Source organism: Callospermophilus lateralis, chromosome 4 (genome assembly GCF_048772815.1).
Source record: "Callospermophilus lateralis isolate mCalLat2 chromosome 4, mCalLat2.hap1, whole genome shotgun sequence".
Taxonomy (NCBI): Eukaryota; Metazoa; Chordata; class Mammalia; order Rodentia; family Sciuridae; genus Callospermophilus; species Callospermophilus lateralis.
Window position 1 is genome coordinate 107,862,219 of NC_135308.1, and position 17,583 is coordinate 107,879,801.

Genomic DNA, 17,583 nt, shown 5'->3' on the forward strand with positions numbered 1-17,583 from the left:
TAAAACAAACTCAGAACCTTGCATTTATTTAGTGAAATTTTGAGTAAAAATTATATGAGCAAAATATTCTAGGTTACTACAGCTGATATAATATTGAAGGAGGTTGGGTGTGGGGAGCAACATGTTTATGAAGGATCTCAAGAAAAAAATGTATCTCATGTAGAATTCTCTTCTTCATTTATATATTTTTTTATTCTTTATGTATTTTTTAAGGTAGAGATCAGCTATGAGAAACCACACAATGGTCACAGCCTTTATTCTTCTTGGACTAACAGACGATCCACAATTACAGGTGGTGGTTTTTCTTCTCCTTTTTTTCACTTACATGTTGAGTGTTACAGGGAACCTGACCATCATTGCCCTCACCCTATTGGATTCTCATCTCAAGACACCCATGTACTTCTTCCTCCGGAATTTCTCATTTTTAGAAATTTCGTTCACAACTGTCTGTATCCCCAAATTTCTTGTTAGTATGGCAACAGGTGATAAGACCATTTCTTACAATGACTGTGCAGCACAGCTGTTTTTCACTATTCTCTTGGGGGCGACTGAATTTTTTCTTCTGGCTGCCATGTCCTATGACCGCTATGTGGCTATCTGCAAGCCTCTGCACTACATGACCATCATGAGAAGCTCAGTCTGCAACCTGCTGGTGTTTGCTTCGTGGGTGGCTGGTTTCCTCATCATTTTTCCACCACTCATCATGGGTCTCCAGCTTGATTTCTGTGCAACCAATGCTGTAGATCATTTTTTCTGTGATGTCTCCCCTATACTTCAGCTCTCTTGCACAGACACAGATCAAATAGAATTAATGATGCTTTTCTCAGCCATTCTGACACTCCTGGTTACACTGATGTTGGTAATTCTCTCCTACACAAACATCATCAGGACTATTCTGAGAATCCCTTCTTCTCAACAGAGGAAGAAAGCCTTCTCTACGTGTTCTTCTCACATGGTTGTCGTGTCCATCTCTTATGGCAGCTGCATCTTTATGTATGTGAAACCCTCTGCAAAGGAAAGAGTGTCCTTAAATAAAGGTATAGCTCTGCTCAGTACTTCCGTTGCCCCCATGTTGAATCCCTTCATCTATACACTGAGAAACAAACAAGTGAAAGATGCTTTTAAGCACATGATCAAAAACATAAAGCTTTCTTACTGAAGTGAACCATTTTAATGATTTCCTAAGGTTATGAGTAAACTAAGAAGAGTGGAGTGTGTCACAGAACTGTTCAATATCTACATTCAAAACCTCATGACCTTTTTCTTGACTGATAATTTTTGTTGTGGTCTGCCTAATCTCCAAAACCTAACACTTATTTCTATTTTTTTCTTCATGCTGAGAGCACATAAGAAAGATACCTTTTGGTTTTGGTTAAAATCATTTGCCTTTATTTATTTTGTTGCTGTATTTATTTCCTCTCAAAATTCTGTCAGAGGGAGACAGTAAGAATTCAGTTATTCCATATTTATTCTCAATATGCTGGAACTCAGGGATTGAATTTGTTATATATTTTATATGGAGTCTAATACACTTTCTAGATTTGATCACCCAATGCGCTTATAATTAGTAGATGTAGAAAGTGAAATCTAATTTTTAAAAATTCAGTGTTTAGTACAAACTTGAAGAAATCAATTTAACAATGTTTCTTTAACTACATAGTTTGACAATTTCAAATTTTTAACCATCCCTAGAGGGATTATTTATTTTCAGAAACAGATTAAGAAATGTTATAAAGATTAAAACAACGCTTCTATGGCAGTTATCGGATAAAAATTATAGCCAACACTTATGGATTACTTATAGTCGGTCATGTTTTGTGAAATGCAGTAGTTTCATCCTCAAGACTTTGTATGACAGATATTGTCATGCATGTGAATCCATAAAATATATACAGCATGTAAGGCTTAGATAATACACAAATGACAAAAAATTAAAAAAAATGTATATGTATAGAAACACACTGATTCAAAAAATGGTCTGTTACTATTCACAAACCTCATGCATTGTTAACAAAATAAAGTTGAAATCTCTCTGGCTTTATGTCACTTATGATGCAAAATTGCAGTAACATCCTTTCAGAGTACTCCATAGATTTAAAAGATGTCATATATAAAAGTAAGTCCATATGGCTCTAATAGAGTATATTATTTTTCAAACTAAGTGAATTGAACATTAAAATTAGATACAATGACCAGAGACATTCATGTAAAACCGAATGTTTTGACTCTTTTCCTTTGAGTGGTATCATATGTCAGTTTGATGAAAAAAAATTTTCCCTAAAAGAGTTTTATAAGTTTGCTCTATGAATATTTGCCTATGTCTTAGTTTTCACAGAAGATAACTGGTGATCTTACAGAAAATTTCTTAATGGTTGGATTTATTTGACTTAACACATTGCTAAGTAGGTTTTGTCCCAAATAATTAAAAGAAAATGAAACTTGTCAGATCTCCATGCAAGTAAATGAACCTGAATTAAAAAAAATAGTGAAAAAATTTAAATCTATGTATCTAGATAAATATTCATGGAGGCATTGGGAATATTCAAATATACTTTTAAAATAGAGGCCATGCTTGTTCAAGTGGTTTTTATAAAACTGTAGAGCTTTAAGAATATTTCATTTGAAATAGAAGATGATTTATTAAAGAAATACCATTCAGTTGTTACTATTTGGCTTTGTTTGCAATCAGGAACTAAATTTTAAATGCCCCAAATTTTCTACCTTATAGATAACATCTATATTCAAAAGAAATTTTATTCAAAATCTTTGACATCTGACAAAAATTCTGATGCTATAATATCTCAGATTTTCCTGTGAATACTCTTGCCTGTCTTAATTTTTTTGTCAAATGTAATAATGTCGAATATTCATTTTATATTCTGAAATCCTATATTGCTTATTTACTAAACTTATTTTTTATATTTAAGCTTTAAGTATGTTTAGCTCTTCTTAAAGTCTGATATAAAAGTAAATTCAGGAATCATTTCATAGAGATCAAAGAATGTAATTTTTCCCCTTTTTCTTCATACTGAAAAGAATTATCAATAACTGTGAAATTCAGGAATATATTTACTATATTTAACTACTTAGAATGCATAAGTTTTTTTTCCATTTCTAGACTATCTGTAAGGAGATAATTGGAATCCAAAGGAAAAAAAATTATAGGCCTAAGCTACAATGAGAAATAATTAGTGGAAGAAAATCCCCACTTAATTTTAAATAAATTATGAATTTATGAATTTTATGAATTGTATGAATTTATGAATTGTAAATTTGTGAATTGTATGAATTTATGAATTGTAAATTATGAATTTGTATAAGCACCAGAGATGAGACTGGGTTGAGACTGTGATGTGCAAATTATCCTAGACTTTTAAAAATATTAAAATCCTTTTTGTGCACAATGTCTCCCATTTCTGATATTCCTTTCTCTCTGGAAATGAAAGAGAAAGCTATAGCTAAAATTTATTTTCCAGTTGTATATATTGAATAAGTGTTAACAAGAGCTATACTCAAAGTATATCAAATAGCTTGTTTGCTTTGATCTCCAACTCATTTACCTCATTTCTATTAAAAAAAACTTTCTAATTTGCAGTCCCACCAACAATGTATAAATGTTCCTGTTATGATTTACATATAAGCTGAGAAAATTTGGGGGTGAAATGATTGTGTTATGAGAGCCTTAGCCTAATCAGTGCATTAATCCACTTAAACAGATTAACATAAAATAAATGCTTTCCTTCTTTTAAAATCATGAGTGGACTTTTATTCAATAATGCTGATTCTTAGCAAATCAATAAAATTTAACATCAGGATTTAACTATCAGCAGGCAGGAAAGGTAATTAAAGGAATACAAGAGAAAGTACAAATACAAATGCCTATAATATCCATTGATACACTAATATTCACTCCCTTGTTATATGATATTAAGCAAGATAATTACCATTTTATTTCTTTTCAGCAAAATTATGAATTTTCTCATCTCACAAGAAAATTCTGAGTATAATGCATAATTGTCTCTTATCCAGTTACTCAGCTCAAAAAAGATCTGAAGCACCATGAAAGAACTTTTGACTTTTCTCTCATATCTCTTTTCTCTCCTATCCCATCATATTCCATATTATTTTTTCTTAACATACTGTACTCCTTTGATTTCAGAACCACATTAAGAAATAAACACAACATAGGATTCAGGTGGGGATCAGGCAGAACAATCTCATATCTTTTTTAATTTTCTCAATATTTTGCTATAAAAATATATCAAAGAAATAAAGCTTTAAAGGTCCAAGATCTTTAGGAGGAGGTGTGTTGGTCAGCCTTCCATTGCTGGGACAAAATACCTGAGAAAAACCAAAGGAGAAAAAGTTTATTTTGGCTCCCAGTTTCAGCTGTTCCAGTCCATAGTTGGTTGGCCCCATGGCTTTGGGCCTATAGCAAGGCAGGGGATAGGTGGTAGAGCAAAGCTGCTTTCTTCATGGCAGTTGGGAAGCAAAGGGAGAAAAAGGAAGGGGCTAGGGTTCCAATGTAACCCTTAAGGGAATGCTTCCTAATGACCTAGTTCCTCCATTGAGGCCCTACCCCTAAGTTTCCACCACATCCTTCTAGTGCCATTAGCTGGTGACCAAGTCTTTAACACTTGATCTTTTGGTGGACATTTAAGATCACAATTTTAACAGGTAAGTTTTGTAAAATGTCACTGATTATGCATGATGTTTTCTTTTGTTGCCATGTTTCTGAGCTGCTGGGCCATGGGGCAGGGTGCCTTTCCTTCTTCTTTACATTCTGAGTTTGACACATTCATTGGTGCAGAGTTTTCATGTCAACTAGAGAACAGTGCTCCAACAAACACATGCCTCATGCCTGAGGCATCATGAGAACTTCAGAAACCTTGTCTTTGTGGAGGAGAATACACAAGGTTAATTCCAACAAGTGAGAAATAGAAGATATGAAAATAAGAATCTTGAGAATATACAATTCATTAAACATGAAACTAGGAGAAAGTGTAAAGGGGAGTGAGAATGTCATGGACCTTATCACTGTGCAGTGGCTGCCTCTGAGAGAAGATGAACATCAAGAATCTGCCACAGTCTGGCTGGGCAAAATAACCCCGGGGGTGACAAGCAACTTGTGAAGGTTGAAACAGCGGGAGCCCTTTATTACTGGACAGTAGAGTTATATATACCCAACTAATTACACACAGCTTAACTTAATTAACATCATCTAGATACAGCAGTCAGTCATTAAGGAATCCTTATCATCTTAATGGCTCGCTGGTGTTGGCTCACAAACCACTCCTCCTGGCACACTGCCAGGCGCCATCTTAACTTAGTTGTGGCCCTCAACAACCCCAAAAAACAACAACAACCAAAAAAAAAAATACAAATAAACCAACCAATCACCAAATGAGCAGAGATGAACTGAACAGTTCTCAAAAGAATAAATACAAATGGTCAACAGATAAATGAAAACATGAACAACATCATTAACAATTAGGGAAACGAATATCAAAACTACTGTGAAATTTCATCTAATTCCAGTTAGAATGGCAGCTATCAAGATAGAATACAAATAAGTGTAAATTCTGGCAAGAATGTGGAGAAAAATGAACATTTTATACTGCTGGCAGGATTGTAAATTAGTACAGCCACTATGGCAATCAGTAGGAGGTCTCCTCCCAAGGCTAGATATAGATCCATCCTATGACCCACTTAGACTATTCCTTGATATTTATTCTGAAGAACTGAAGTCATCATACTCTAGTGGAACATGCATACCCGTTTTTTTTTTTTTTTAGCAGCACATTAACAATAGCCAAACTATGGCACCAGCCTGAGTGTCCATTAATAAATAAGTGGATAAAGAAAGCATAGTATTTATATACACAATGGAGTTTCATTCCATCATAAAGAAAAATGAAATGATGTCATTTGCAGGAAAATGAACAGAATCTGAATCCTTTTTTTTTTTTTTTTTAAAGAGAGAGTGAGAGAGGAGAGAGAGAGATAGAATTTTTTTAATATTTATTTTTTAGTTATCGGCGGACACAACATCTTTGTTTGTATGTGGTGCTGAGAATCGAACCCGGGCCACACACATGCCAGGAGAGCGTGCTACCACTTGAGCCACATCCCCAGCCCCTGAATCCTTTATGTTAAGCAAACTAAGCCAAAGTCAATGGTCAAGAGTCATATTTTTTGTCACATGTGGAAGCTAGAGAGGAAAAAGGAAAAGAAAGGTTGGAGGATGAGTAGATTAGAGGACATTGACCAGAGAGAGAGAGAAGGGGAGGGAAATGAGAAGTACTGCGGATTTTTTTTGACCAAATTACATTGTTCTAATGTGTGCATGTATACATATGTAACAAAAATCCCACCATTATTTATATTTATGAGGCGCCAATTAAAACATGAATAAATGGGGGAAAATAGTTGCTTAACAAACAACAGCAACAAAAACCAAAAAAAAAAAAAAAGCAGCTTATATAACTGTCAGTAATAAAAGAAATAGTTTCAAAGAGAAAACAAAATTGACATTGAGCATTAATTGTTTTAAACATATTCCCCTTGAGACTAACATAATTAAGCCAATCAGTACATATAATCCCTAAGGTCTCTAGTAAGAATAAAAATACTGCCTATGTCATTATCATGCTATGACTTGGAATCACAGAGGATCTAGAAATCCAACAAGGAGAGGAAAGATTACCTGTGGTTCTAGGTATGTCCTCCTACTCAAAATTTCCTGTAAAAGAATATTAAGCTTTTGAGAAACAGATTCTGTGGTTTTGGTTTTATTTTGACCGTAGATACCTAGGTTTGGCTTATTCAGTTCAAATCAAGAAAGTGAAAATAGGTACGTGAAAGTATAAATAAGTGACTGAAAATATACTCTCTTTCAAGCTTTTAAGTTTAGCTTTGAGGAAGTTTGTAGAATTCAGATGAGAATATAACACTTTGATATTTTCTTTCACATGTATGATTTATTGGACTGTTTTACCATTATGTCTCCATGTTTAATTACAAAACAGTTTTAAATATAATTAAGATATTAATAAGATAAACACAAAAAATCAGAATATACAACTTAAAGGTGTTTTTTTCCTCTAAATTTCTGTGAAATAGCATAATTTTCTGATTCATATTTGGAGGGAATATGCATCCCTTTCAATAGGTCAGTAATTTAGATAGATTTACCAAAGGGAACCCAGGTGTGTATGTTCTCAGGCCACTGATTCCAGAGAGCTCTTTGCTGAGGTTTGGTAGATGACTGTTACATGATTGGAGTCCTAAGTACTATCTGCCTTCTTTGTTTTCACAGATGTCTGGCTCTGAGCCCACAATGAGTGGAAACCAGTCTCTCTGCACTAAATTCACATTTGTGGCTTTTTCCTCTCTAGCAGAGTTACAACCTGTCCTCTTTGTTGTGTTCCTAGTTGTCTACTTATTTACCATGTGTGGAAACCTCCTCATCATCTGCCTGATCTGGGTCACCCCTTTCCTGCACACCCCCATGTATTTCTTCCTGGTGAATCTCTCCATTTTGGAGATGTGCTATATCACCAGCGTGGTGCCTCAGATGCTGGTGCACCTGCTGGTGGAGACCAAGACCATAAGTGTGGGAGGCTGCGCAGCCCAGATGTATGTATTTGCCATCTTGGGACTGACAGAATGCTGTCTGCTAGCAGCCATGGCTTATGACCGCTTTGTGGCTATTTGTCACCCACTACATTACACTCTCCTGATGAGCCCTCCTGTCTGTTTGAAATTGGCTGCAGTGTCTTGGATCACTGGGGTGGTGGTGGAGTCAGCTCAGATCACCTGGATCTTCACTCTGCCCTTCTGTGGAACAGGAGAGATTCAGCACTTTTTTTGTGACATCATGCCTGTTGTGAAGCTGGCTTGTGTTGATACCTCCCACAATGAGATTGTGATATTTGCAATTTCTGTGCTCTTTATTATGAGTCCTTGTCTCCTCATTCTGTGCTCCTATCTGCGCATTATTAGGACCATCTTGAGAATCCCTTCAGCAACTGGCAGACGCAAAGCTTTCTCCACGTGTTCCTCTCACATTCTGGTTGTTTCTCTGTTTTATGGCACTGCCTTGTTCACTTATCTCCAACCCAAGAGTGCGCACACTCCAGACACAGACAAGACAACTGCCCTCATGTACACGGTGGTCACACCTGCTCTGAATCCTGTTATCTACACTTTGAGAAACAAGGAAGTGAAGGAAGCCTTTCAAAGGGTGACACACAGGAACCCTCTTAGGCAAGTGGACTAATCTAGCTTTCATGGCTGAATCTTTTACTACTGTGCAAGGAAGTTACCTAATACTTTGTGACTCCTCTGCCATCGTATATTGGCATCTTGGCATTGTTAATCTGATATCCATACAATGCTTGAATTTGATTTATACTTTTCAATGCAATGCAATCATTCAATTGTTTAATCATGCCTTTATCCACCTATATTTACTGGGTATCTCCTATGTAGTAGCTATCATCTTCTTCTCTTGTGGGTATAGGATGAAGGTCAGTACGTTTCACAGTATTTTACAGAGGAAAATGAAATGTCATATTCAAGGAAAATTTTTTAAAAAAATGAACACAAGTTAATGCATTTTTAGTATTGAATGTAGGTGTTATGGTTTAGATATGAGCCAAAAGGCTCATGTGTGAGACAAAGGAAGAAAGTTTAGAGGTGAAATGATTGGGATCTGAGATCCTTGATGTAATCAGTGCATTAATCCTCTGATAGGAACTAACTAACTATGCAGGTAGGATTTCTGGAGGAGGTATATCAACATTTTATACCTGGTGAGTATATTTTTTTTCTGTTTCCTGGTGGCCATTTTCTGAGAAATTTTCATTGACCACACTCTCCCACCCTGATGTTTTGTCATACCTTGGGCACAGAACAATGGAGTTGACTGTCTATCGACTGAGACCTCTGAAACTGTGAGTCCCAAAGTTTTCCTTCACCAAAAATTGTTTTAGTTGGGTCTTTTGGTGACAGCAATGAAAAAATTGACCAAAACAATAGACTGATAGACTTTAAGTTCATAAATGGAGTATGCTTCCTTAATTACTCTGCTTTTCACATATATTCACAATAATACATCTTAAATAATCACCTGTTGGTAAATACTACTGAGTGATATAGACTATACATGACTTTAAATATTTAACTAGTATATCCAGGAAGAGACATTTATTATTTTTTCAAACCTAGTTTTTTTTTCTTTGAACTCACCTATCTATTTTTTGTTGTTCATATGAATAATGTTTTAGATAAACTTCAATCTGTGTGACATTCATTCATGGTACCATATTGTGAACCCTGTTTAGATGTATTGGTTTGAATATAATTTTCTTTTGGCACTGTCCATCTATTTCAGCACATTAGCTACCCCTCTTTTGACTCTTAATGAAGAAATAGACTTTTAAAGAAACTAAAACAAATAACTTTTAAACAAATGTTTCTTTCTTATGGTAACTTTAGAGAAGTGACAAAAATATTGAATGTTCAGTGACATTTTATGAACACAAGAGCTAACCTTTGACATGAAAACCTTCATGGAAGTGCAATTAATTTCATTGGAAATGGTTCAGAAGTGGAAAAATGATATCAGAATGGGAAGACAACCAATAAGTGTCCACTATGATGTCAGGTATTATAAATGGCCCCTGAATTTAATTTTGTGGGGGAAATGATATAAAACAGAATCCTACAGCTTATTGACTTCTAAGGTTAGAGGGTAGGGGAATCTATATACCTATTCTCATGAATCATTGCTGAAACTTTGAACCTGAGGAGTGTTGGCCCTGACATTAATGCTCTGTGGCTGACTGCAGCAAACATCTTTCCATGCCTTCATGGACAGATTCAGACATGTGAAAGCTGGAAAGGATCTAGTATTGAACCTTGAAATTATAAGAATGTTTGAGGGATATAAGATTATGTCAATAAATGTTATAAGTTTATAGAGGCATTTGGTCTACTTGTAGGTGTGATGTCAAAAAAGGACGAAGTATAGGTGTATGTGAGAAATAATTGGATAGGATAAAATTTTATCTTTGTACTTCTTTTCCTGCCTCTGGGGATAGAAGTTTAATTTCCAAATTCAGACCTAGCACTATATATCACACTGGAATTTTATAGGAGAAAATTATAAATCATTTGTATTGATCCCATCTTACTATACCCCAAGTTTATCTTCAACAATTATTTTAGATTTCTAAAACTATAATTTTGCTCTGAGTGGTCTTCTGAAATACAAATGTAATTTTTTAAAATTAAACAATGGATGAAAGACTGTCAATCAAAGTCGTAAGAACATATTCACATAGAACATGTTTAAATGTGGCTGATTTTTCAAATTTATGAGTGAAAATCCCTCATGACCCATTAACTAAACTGAATAGATTAGTCAATGTCACTCATTTATTTCTCTATTGTATCAACTTAATGCTGTGACTAAGTAATGAAATATACAATGATATTTTAAAGTATTTTTTCATTAGAAAAGTCACCACTATGAATATTTTGGTACTTTATAAGAGCTACTTATCTTGCTTTTAGGATTAAATATTCTAATTGTCTTATACACACACACACACACACACACACACACACATATATATATATATTTGTTTTTAATATGTATGTATAATTTTTGTGTATGTATGTATATATGTGTGCATGTGTGTGTGTGTGTGTGTGTGTGTGTGTATCTCACATGTAACATTACATTCAAACCCCTCTTGTTTTTTCCTACTCCTATTGTTTTGGGCTGTGTAGTTTTATTGCTTAGAAGGACTTGAGTAGTGTGTTAATCAACTTTTTGTTGTTATGACAAAAAAAATGCTGAGAAGAACAACTTAGATGAGAAAAAGTTTATTTTGGGCACATGGTTTCAGAGACTCAGTCCATGGTTGACTGACTCATTGCTCTGTGTCTGAGGTGAGGAGGAACATCATGGTGAATGGTATGGTAGAGGCAAGCTGCTCAGCTCATGGCAACTGGAAAGCAGACAGAGAGAGGAGCTAGGGACAACATATGATTCCTCAAAGCCACACTCCCATGACCTACTTCCTACATCCCTGGCCTACCTGCCTAGTTGCCACCCAATAATCCATTCAAATTACCAATCCATCAAATGAATTAATCCACTGATTAGGTTACAGCTCTCATAATCTAATAATATTACCTCTGAATATTCCTGCCTTGCTTAACATGTAAGCTTTTCAGGAGACACCTCATATGCAAACCACAGCATTCTGTCCTGTCCTTCCAAAGCTCATGTCTATCTCACAAAGCAAAATGCACTTAATGCATCTCCAGGAGTCCCTAGTCTTAACTGTTCCATTATTGCACAGAAGTACAAGTGCAAAGTCTCATCTGAGACTCAAGGAAAACACATGGCTGTGAACTCCTATAAAGAACAAAAGTGAGTTATATACATCCAATAGACATTGACACAGACTAAATATTCCCTTTCCAAAAGGGAGAATAGGGCCAGAGGAAAAAAGGAATGAGATCAAAATAGAACTGAAACCCAGCTGGGAAAACATGTCCATGGTGAGATATCATGGTGAGGTATCATGGTGAGATATGTTCTTCAAAGGGCTTAGGCATCCCCATTTCTATGGCCTTGTTGGTGGTATCCCACATGGCCTCTTTTTTTTGGTGTGACTCTGCTTGCTTCATGCTGCTTTCATTTGCAGACATAATTCACTAGTTCTAAAAAAAAAAGACATAGGGGTATGTGTATATGCAAATGTATTTTTAGGTCTATGATAAAATATAGTACTATTTATAAGTTTTTCCTTATTAATCTATTTTCAAATTAAGGTAGATTTTTCTCCATTTTATTTTTTGTTTCTGTACTGAATGCAGAGTTATTGCCTTGTTAAAATTATTTCAATCAAATTATCACTTGGGTCCTTACTTTCAGGATAGTGATTATCAGAACCTGGAGTTTAAATCAATGGAATTGCAACTAGAAAGGATATACTTGTAGATTTTAAACTCAGAGACCAAACAACCCTTAAGTGAGAAGCTGAGCATATAAATTTATTTCTGTGTTGACTAAATAATTTGAATGTGTGCTCTCTCCTATTGGGATGATGTGAGTGTTTATGATTGCACATGGGATAGTCCTTACCTAGGGTGAAGGATGAATGAAGGCTCTGTTGGTTTTTTCCTATATAATAGCAAAACCTCATCATCTCCAAAGCTCTTTCCTAGTTATTATTGAGATACATAGTGAGTACCATACAGGTACACCCCACACACACACACACTCACACAACCAGGCCAATAGCTGCCAGTCATTTGGGGCATCTGATGTCTTATATTGTTGCTCTCACTTTTAAATAATTATTGTTCTGCCAAACCATTTACAGAAACTTTGCTGATTTCCCATTAAATTATTAAGAAATCAATACTCAGGCCAGAAACAGTTTCTGGATTTTCTCAAACCTCAATCCTCTGGCATTCCAGAATGGTACTGAATTCCCAGGAACAGAATTGAAAGAGATCTCTTTGCCAAACTTGAGTTAGATTTTATTACTTTCACTTCAAATCAGTTTTACACTAACTTACAAGTTTAAAGAATAATTTCTACACATATCATGAGAAGTAAATCAATACTGGCTATTGGCTTATAAGAATGTAAGGAAGTTCTAAAAAAAACCCACAAAAAATATCCTATTGTAAAACATATGGAAGGAAAAAGATGTATGTATATGTGGAATTTAAAAAACAAAGAAGTATGGACACCAATCAGATGTTTTCCAAATATGCACCTATTTCTTTGAGAGGTGCCCAGAATTCAGTTTCTCCAAGTTAAGATGACTTGATATAACCATTTCCAAAACCAAATTAATTTTAAGAACAGAAATCTCCAGTTGTTAGAACTTCCACAAATCTCAAAAATTACAAAACCTATTGTAATTTTTGCATGTTTTCATAAGATATTAAAGTATTACTTTAAAAATCATAGAAATTCATGTTATGGTCACTGAAACTGTTGTTTAAAATATGTGATAGGTGTGGAGTGAAGCTTTTCACTTATTAAGCAAATTAAGCTGGGGCAAAGGTTAAGAAAAGAAGCATTTCAGTGATCATAACAGGGGCTAGAAAGAATCAAGGAGATAGTCAGGGAGAGGATGGTTAGTGAGTACTAAGTTATAGACAGATAAGAATATGAGGTTCTGGTGTGTCACTGCACAGCAGGGTGACCATAGATAACAACAAGGTTCTATGTGTTGTGAGAAAATATTTTGATATTTTCACCATATAGAAATTTTAGGAGACAGATAGTTTACACTCACTGAACCATTATACAATGTATTCATGAATGAAAACATCACATTGTACCCCATAAATATGTACTAGTTTAAAAAATGTTATGTACTGGTTTAGAAAATGTTTAAAAAGGAAAAACTTATAAATAAGTCTAAAAATGAACTACGAACAATTAAGTTTAGTAAAAAGGTAGAAAAATTCCAGTCACTTACATAAAACTACTTCTAGACAAGGAAGACAGGGGAGGAGGGCATAGAGCAGGCAGAACTGTGGTACTTGCAGATGTCCCATTTCCACAAAGGGATGAGAAGGAGATGGGGATGTTATAAGTACAAAAAACTATTGAGAGGTCATCGAGGAGAATTATTTTTGAAAATTTTCATGGTTGTAAAAAGGTGAAAATGATTTATAGTTCTCCACTTGGATGCCTTCTGAGTTGAGGAACCTGTGACCACTGTAGGAGCTTCCATCTGAGTGAAGTTTCAAATGACTTATGTTTCAAGCAGAACCCACCTTGTATAACTTGGTGTTTGGGAAATATGCAAACTTAATGATAATGACCATCTAATTATGGCTGTAGATTTGAGATCACCAGAGGATTCTTGAAAAGCAAGGTTGAATAGGAATAAACAGTATTTTTTTTTAACTACCAATTTAGGTATAAATGATGAAATTATCAAGAATGATCTGAGAAAAACTACAAAACTCTGGTGAACAAATCAAAGAACAAATAAATGGAGAGGACTCTCTCACACACATAGAGTACATTTAATATTTTTAGAGTGTTAGTCCTTCCCAAATTGATCTATGGAGTCTACGTGATCTCAAGAAAATCCCATCAAGTTATTTCTAGGACATTGACAAACTAATCATAACATTTATATGGAGAGGCAAAGGACCCAGAATAGCCAACAAAATCTTAAAAGAGAAAAATTAATTTGGAAGACTCACTTTACTCTAAGACTTATTATAAAACTACAGTAATCAAGTTGGTGAGGTATCAGAGACAGAATAGAGACACAGAGCAATGGAACAGAACAGAGAGCTGAAATAAGCCCCTATAAAAATAGTCAACTTATCTTTGAGAAAGGAGCAAAGGCAATACAATGGAGCAACAACAGTCTTCAAGAATGGTGCTGGAATAACTGGTGTTTTCCAGGGGTTGATGGAAGGAGAGAACTTAATGTAGGTCATGATTGCAAACATTGGGAATGTGCTCTATGCTGCAGAATGTACAATTTAAAGTGGTCATTTAAAAAGAAGAAAATATGAGAACATCATCAAATCATCAAACAATACAGTCCAAATTTAAGGAAAAACGTTAGATAAAATTATAATAGGCAGTACATAAAATTTATTTCTTTTATGACTATAATAACTAAATTTGCAATTTGTATTATTTTTATTCTCAGTAAAATTTATTTTTCTTACTAATTTAGTATTTAAAATTTTTGCATTGATAAGTTTTAGTTGCTTTTTGAAAAGAATATAATCTAATATTGGAAAATATAAGTACACTACAGCACCTGAATCAGCATCAAGCATACCAGGCAAACACTCTACCACTTAGCTACGCTCCTTTTGTTTTTGCTATTTTATTTGAAACATAATCGCCACAATTATAGGAAACATAAATTTCTTGTACCAGGAGTAGAAATCAACTAATTCTGATGACTTGGAGAAAAAATTATTCAAGTTGTGACAGTGCTGGCAAATTTTAAAAAAATGAAAGTGAGAGTTTATCTAATGTCTTTGAATGTAATGAGGACATATCTGTACTTTTGGGGGTTAGCTTGGGGGAGGGAAAAACTGAAGAATATATAAAGAACTGTAGAATCATTTTGATGAGAAAATTAAGTCTAATGATATCAAAAAATTTTAAATGAAAAAACAATGTAGGCAAACATATAACCCAGCTAGAAATACTTGTACGGTCAAAATAATATAGAGTACAAATTTTATTAATAATTTTAATAAAAATTATTATGAAAAAGAAAATAAAATACAGAGACAATGTATATAGGAGGGCTTGGAGGTATAATAAAATCAAATGCTCATCTTCCATTTTCAAATGCCAATAATTAATCTGTAAGTGGAAAATTTGAGAGGGGGAGAAACCCATTAACAGTTTAATTCTCTGAGTGGCAGAATTTATGATGGAGGAGGTCCAGAGCAGAAAGTCACTAATTTTCATTAATAGTTCAGGAATTTTTGACATTTGAACTTGGAATACATTATAGCTTCAATAACATAATAACATAATATGACAATAAGCCTTATTGACATAATAATAAACAGTAAAATCATAATTTAGGAAGGAATAATTAAGTCACTTTGCTCACACACAATTCTTTAGAGTTACAATGAGGAGTTTCCTAGTTAATATGCATTCAGTTTCTCTAAGATGGGCAAAGAATCTAGGGAGCAATTGAGGATCATTTTTTTCAATGGTGACGAGATTAGTGCATTTCTGACATAAAATTTGAACCATTATTCTTATTTTAAAACACTTTACCTTAATGTTATTTTCAAATGCTTATAGAGTTTCCTGTTTGATTTAGTAATTTTTATATCTTGTTTTGCATTTCTAATCAAATCCAAGACTTCAAGCATACCAGGCAAGCACTCTACCGCTTAGATATACTCCTTTTGTATTTGCTATTTTATTTGAAAATTTGGAAGAGCTTTATTGGAAGACTTTTTTAATGTAGATGACATTCTGAATTGGATGTTTAAAAATTAGCCCATCATTACTACCTTCTCCAATTGTTCTCCATGATTACTCCCAGGCTTCTTATTATTATGCTTTCATAGTCAGTGGCATTGTTTTAATTTATGTTTCATTTTGTCCAGAATTTCAGAATTACCTTCAACTCTTCTAATATCCAAATAATTCTTTTTTTGTCTTTAAACACATACACATTCACTTCCCACTTGATGCAGAGATTATTCCAGATCTTAAGAATGTAGGGATGAATAATGAAACAGGCATAGCCTCTGTCCTGAGAATTTTGTAGGAGATTCAGATTTTTTTAATGTGAAAAAATGACATGTAAAATAAATACTGATTGTGTAAAGAGAAACAAAATTCTGAGATAAAAGATCTAAGGAAGAGGAGTGTGTTCTCAAATGTATTCTCCCCCATAAAACATTTCTTTTTGTGTGGAAATGCTATATCATCTGAGACCTGGTATTTGAAGGTAAAGTGAGGATGAAGATAGGGAGAGAGCTAACAAAGAGTTGGAGCAGTGGAAAGCCATTGCTACAAGGGATAACATAGTAAATAAAGAGTTTATAGACATACTGACATGTAGTTGGAACAGTTGGAATGTTTTGCTGACCAAATAACCCACATTTCAAGTAGGTTTCATGACCTAATACCAGGAAAAAAGTAGCCTAATATGTATTAGATTTTTAAAAATACAATTTTAAATTCTCTATAGACAATGGATTGGATCTGTGAAGAAAGTAAAGTAAGGCTAGGACAGGTTATTAAATTGAGGTTGTAGGTTAAGATAGATTGCATTATAATGAATTTAATTATATTAGACACAGAAATTTATTCCCAGAACCTTTCCTGCTGGACCCATTTGGACAAAATATGCTGACCGTTTTGCATTAGTTTGTCTATATAACTGAGCTCTTGTCAATGGAAATTTTGAGAATTATATCCAGATCTAGCAATAAAAACCTCCCAGGTGATTCTGCATTATTTTCCTTCATTTGCCAACTATTGATTTATATATTCAAATTTGTTAAAATTGGCAAAAATAACTTGTTTCATTGAACTTAAGGATGGTAGTCAATCTTGAAGGGCTAATGACCAGAAGAAAGTAGGAGCAAGATTCTGGATTACTGGCAAATTTCTGTTTATTCGTTTGCTGATCATTGAAGTATATTCAGTTTGTGAAAAGAGACCAAGATGCATAATTATGATAATTGCATTTTTTGTTGTGTGCTATACCTCATTAAACTGTTTTTTAAATGTCTCAAGTGTATTGCCACAGTGATGTTCAAACTTATCTATTATAGCACCTTGTGGTTAAGTACTTATCAGTGGAAATGAAGATGGGCAAATGTGTTTGAAATATAATTATTATGTACAACCAACAAAGTTTGTCTACGGATTGGATGTGGACAGGCAAAGGACAGAGCAAATGCAGGTGACTTCCATGTGCCTGTCCTCAGAAACAATGTTGTCCTATTTTCCTTGAATCCAAATCTCTGTTATTCTCTTAAATGTTAATGTCATTGCACTTCCTGTTTTCTTTC

At 34.2% G+C, this 17,583-nt stretch overlaps 2 protein-coding genes across 2 annotated transcripts; both read left to right on the top strand.

The window, feature by feature from the left end:
• The first annotated feature begins 226 nt into the window (after positions 1-226).
• Positions 227-1,159, top strand: LOC143396934 (olfactory receptor 6C74). Its single transcript, XM_076852944.1, has one exon. It carries the CDS (start codon positions 227-229, stop codon positions 1,157-1,159), a length of 933 nt encoding a protein of 310 aa, XP_076709059.1.
• Positions 1,160-7,318: 6,159 nt separating this feature from the next.
• Positions 7,319-8,281, top strand: LOC143396935 (olfactory receptor 10C1-like). Its single transcript, XM_076852945.1, has one exon. It carries the CDS (start codon positions 7,319-7,321, stop codon positions 8,279-8,281), a length of 963 nt encoding a protein of 320 aa, XP_076709060.1.
• Positions 8,282-17,583: the final 9,302 nt, after the last annotated feature.

Bases quoted from the DNA above. Each gene is read 5' to 3' on its own strand.
- LOC143396935 (XM_076852945.1), top strand. From the start codon at position 7,319: ATGTCTGGCTCTGAGCCCACAATGAGTGGAAACCAGTCTCTCTGCACT.
- LOC143396934 (XM_076852944.1), top strand. From the start codon at position 227: ATGAGAAACCACACAATGGTCACAGCCTTTATTCTTCTTGGACTAACA.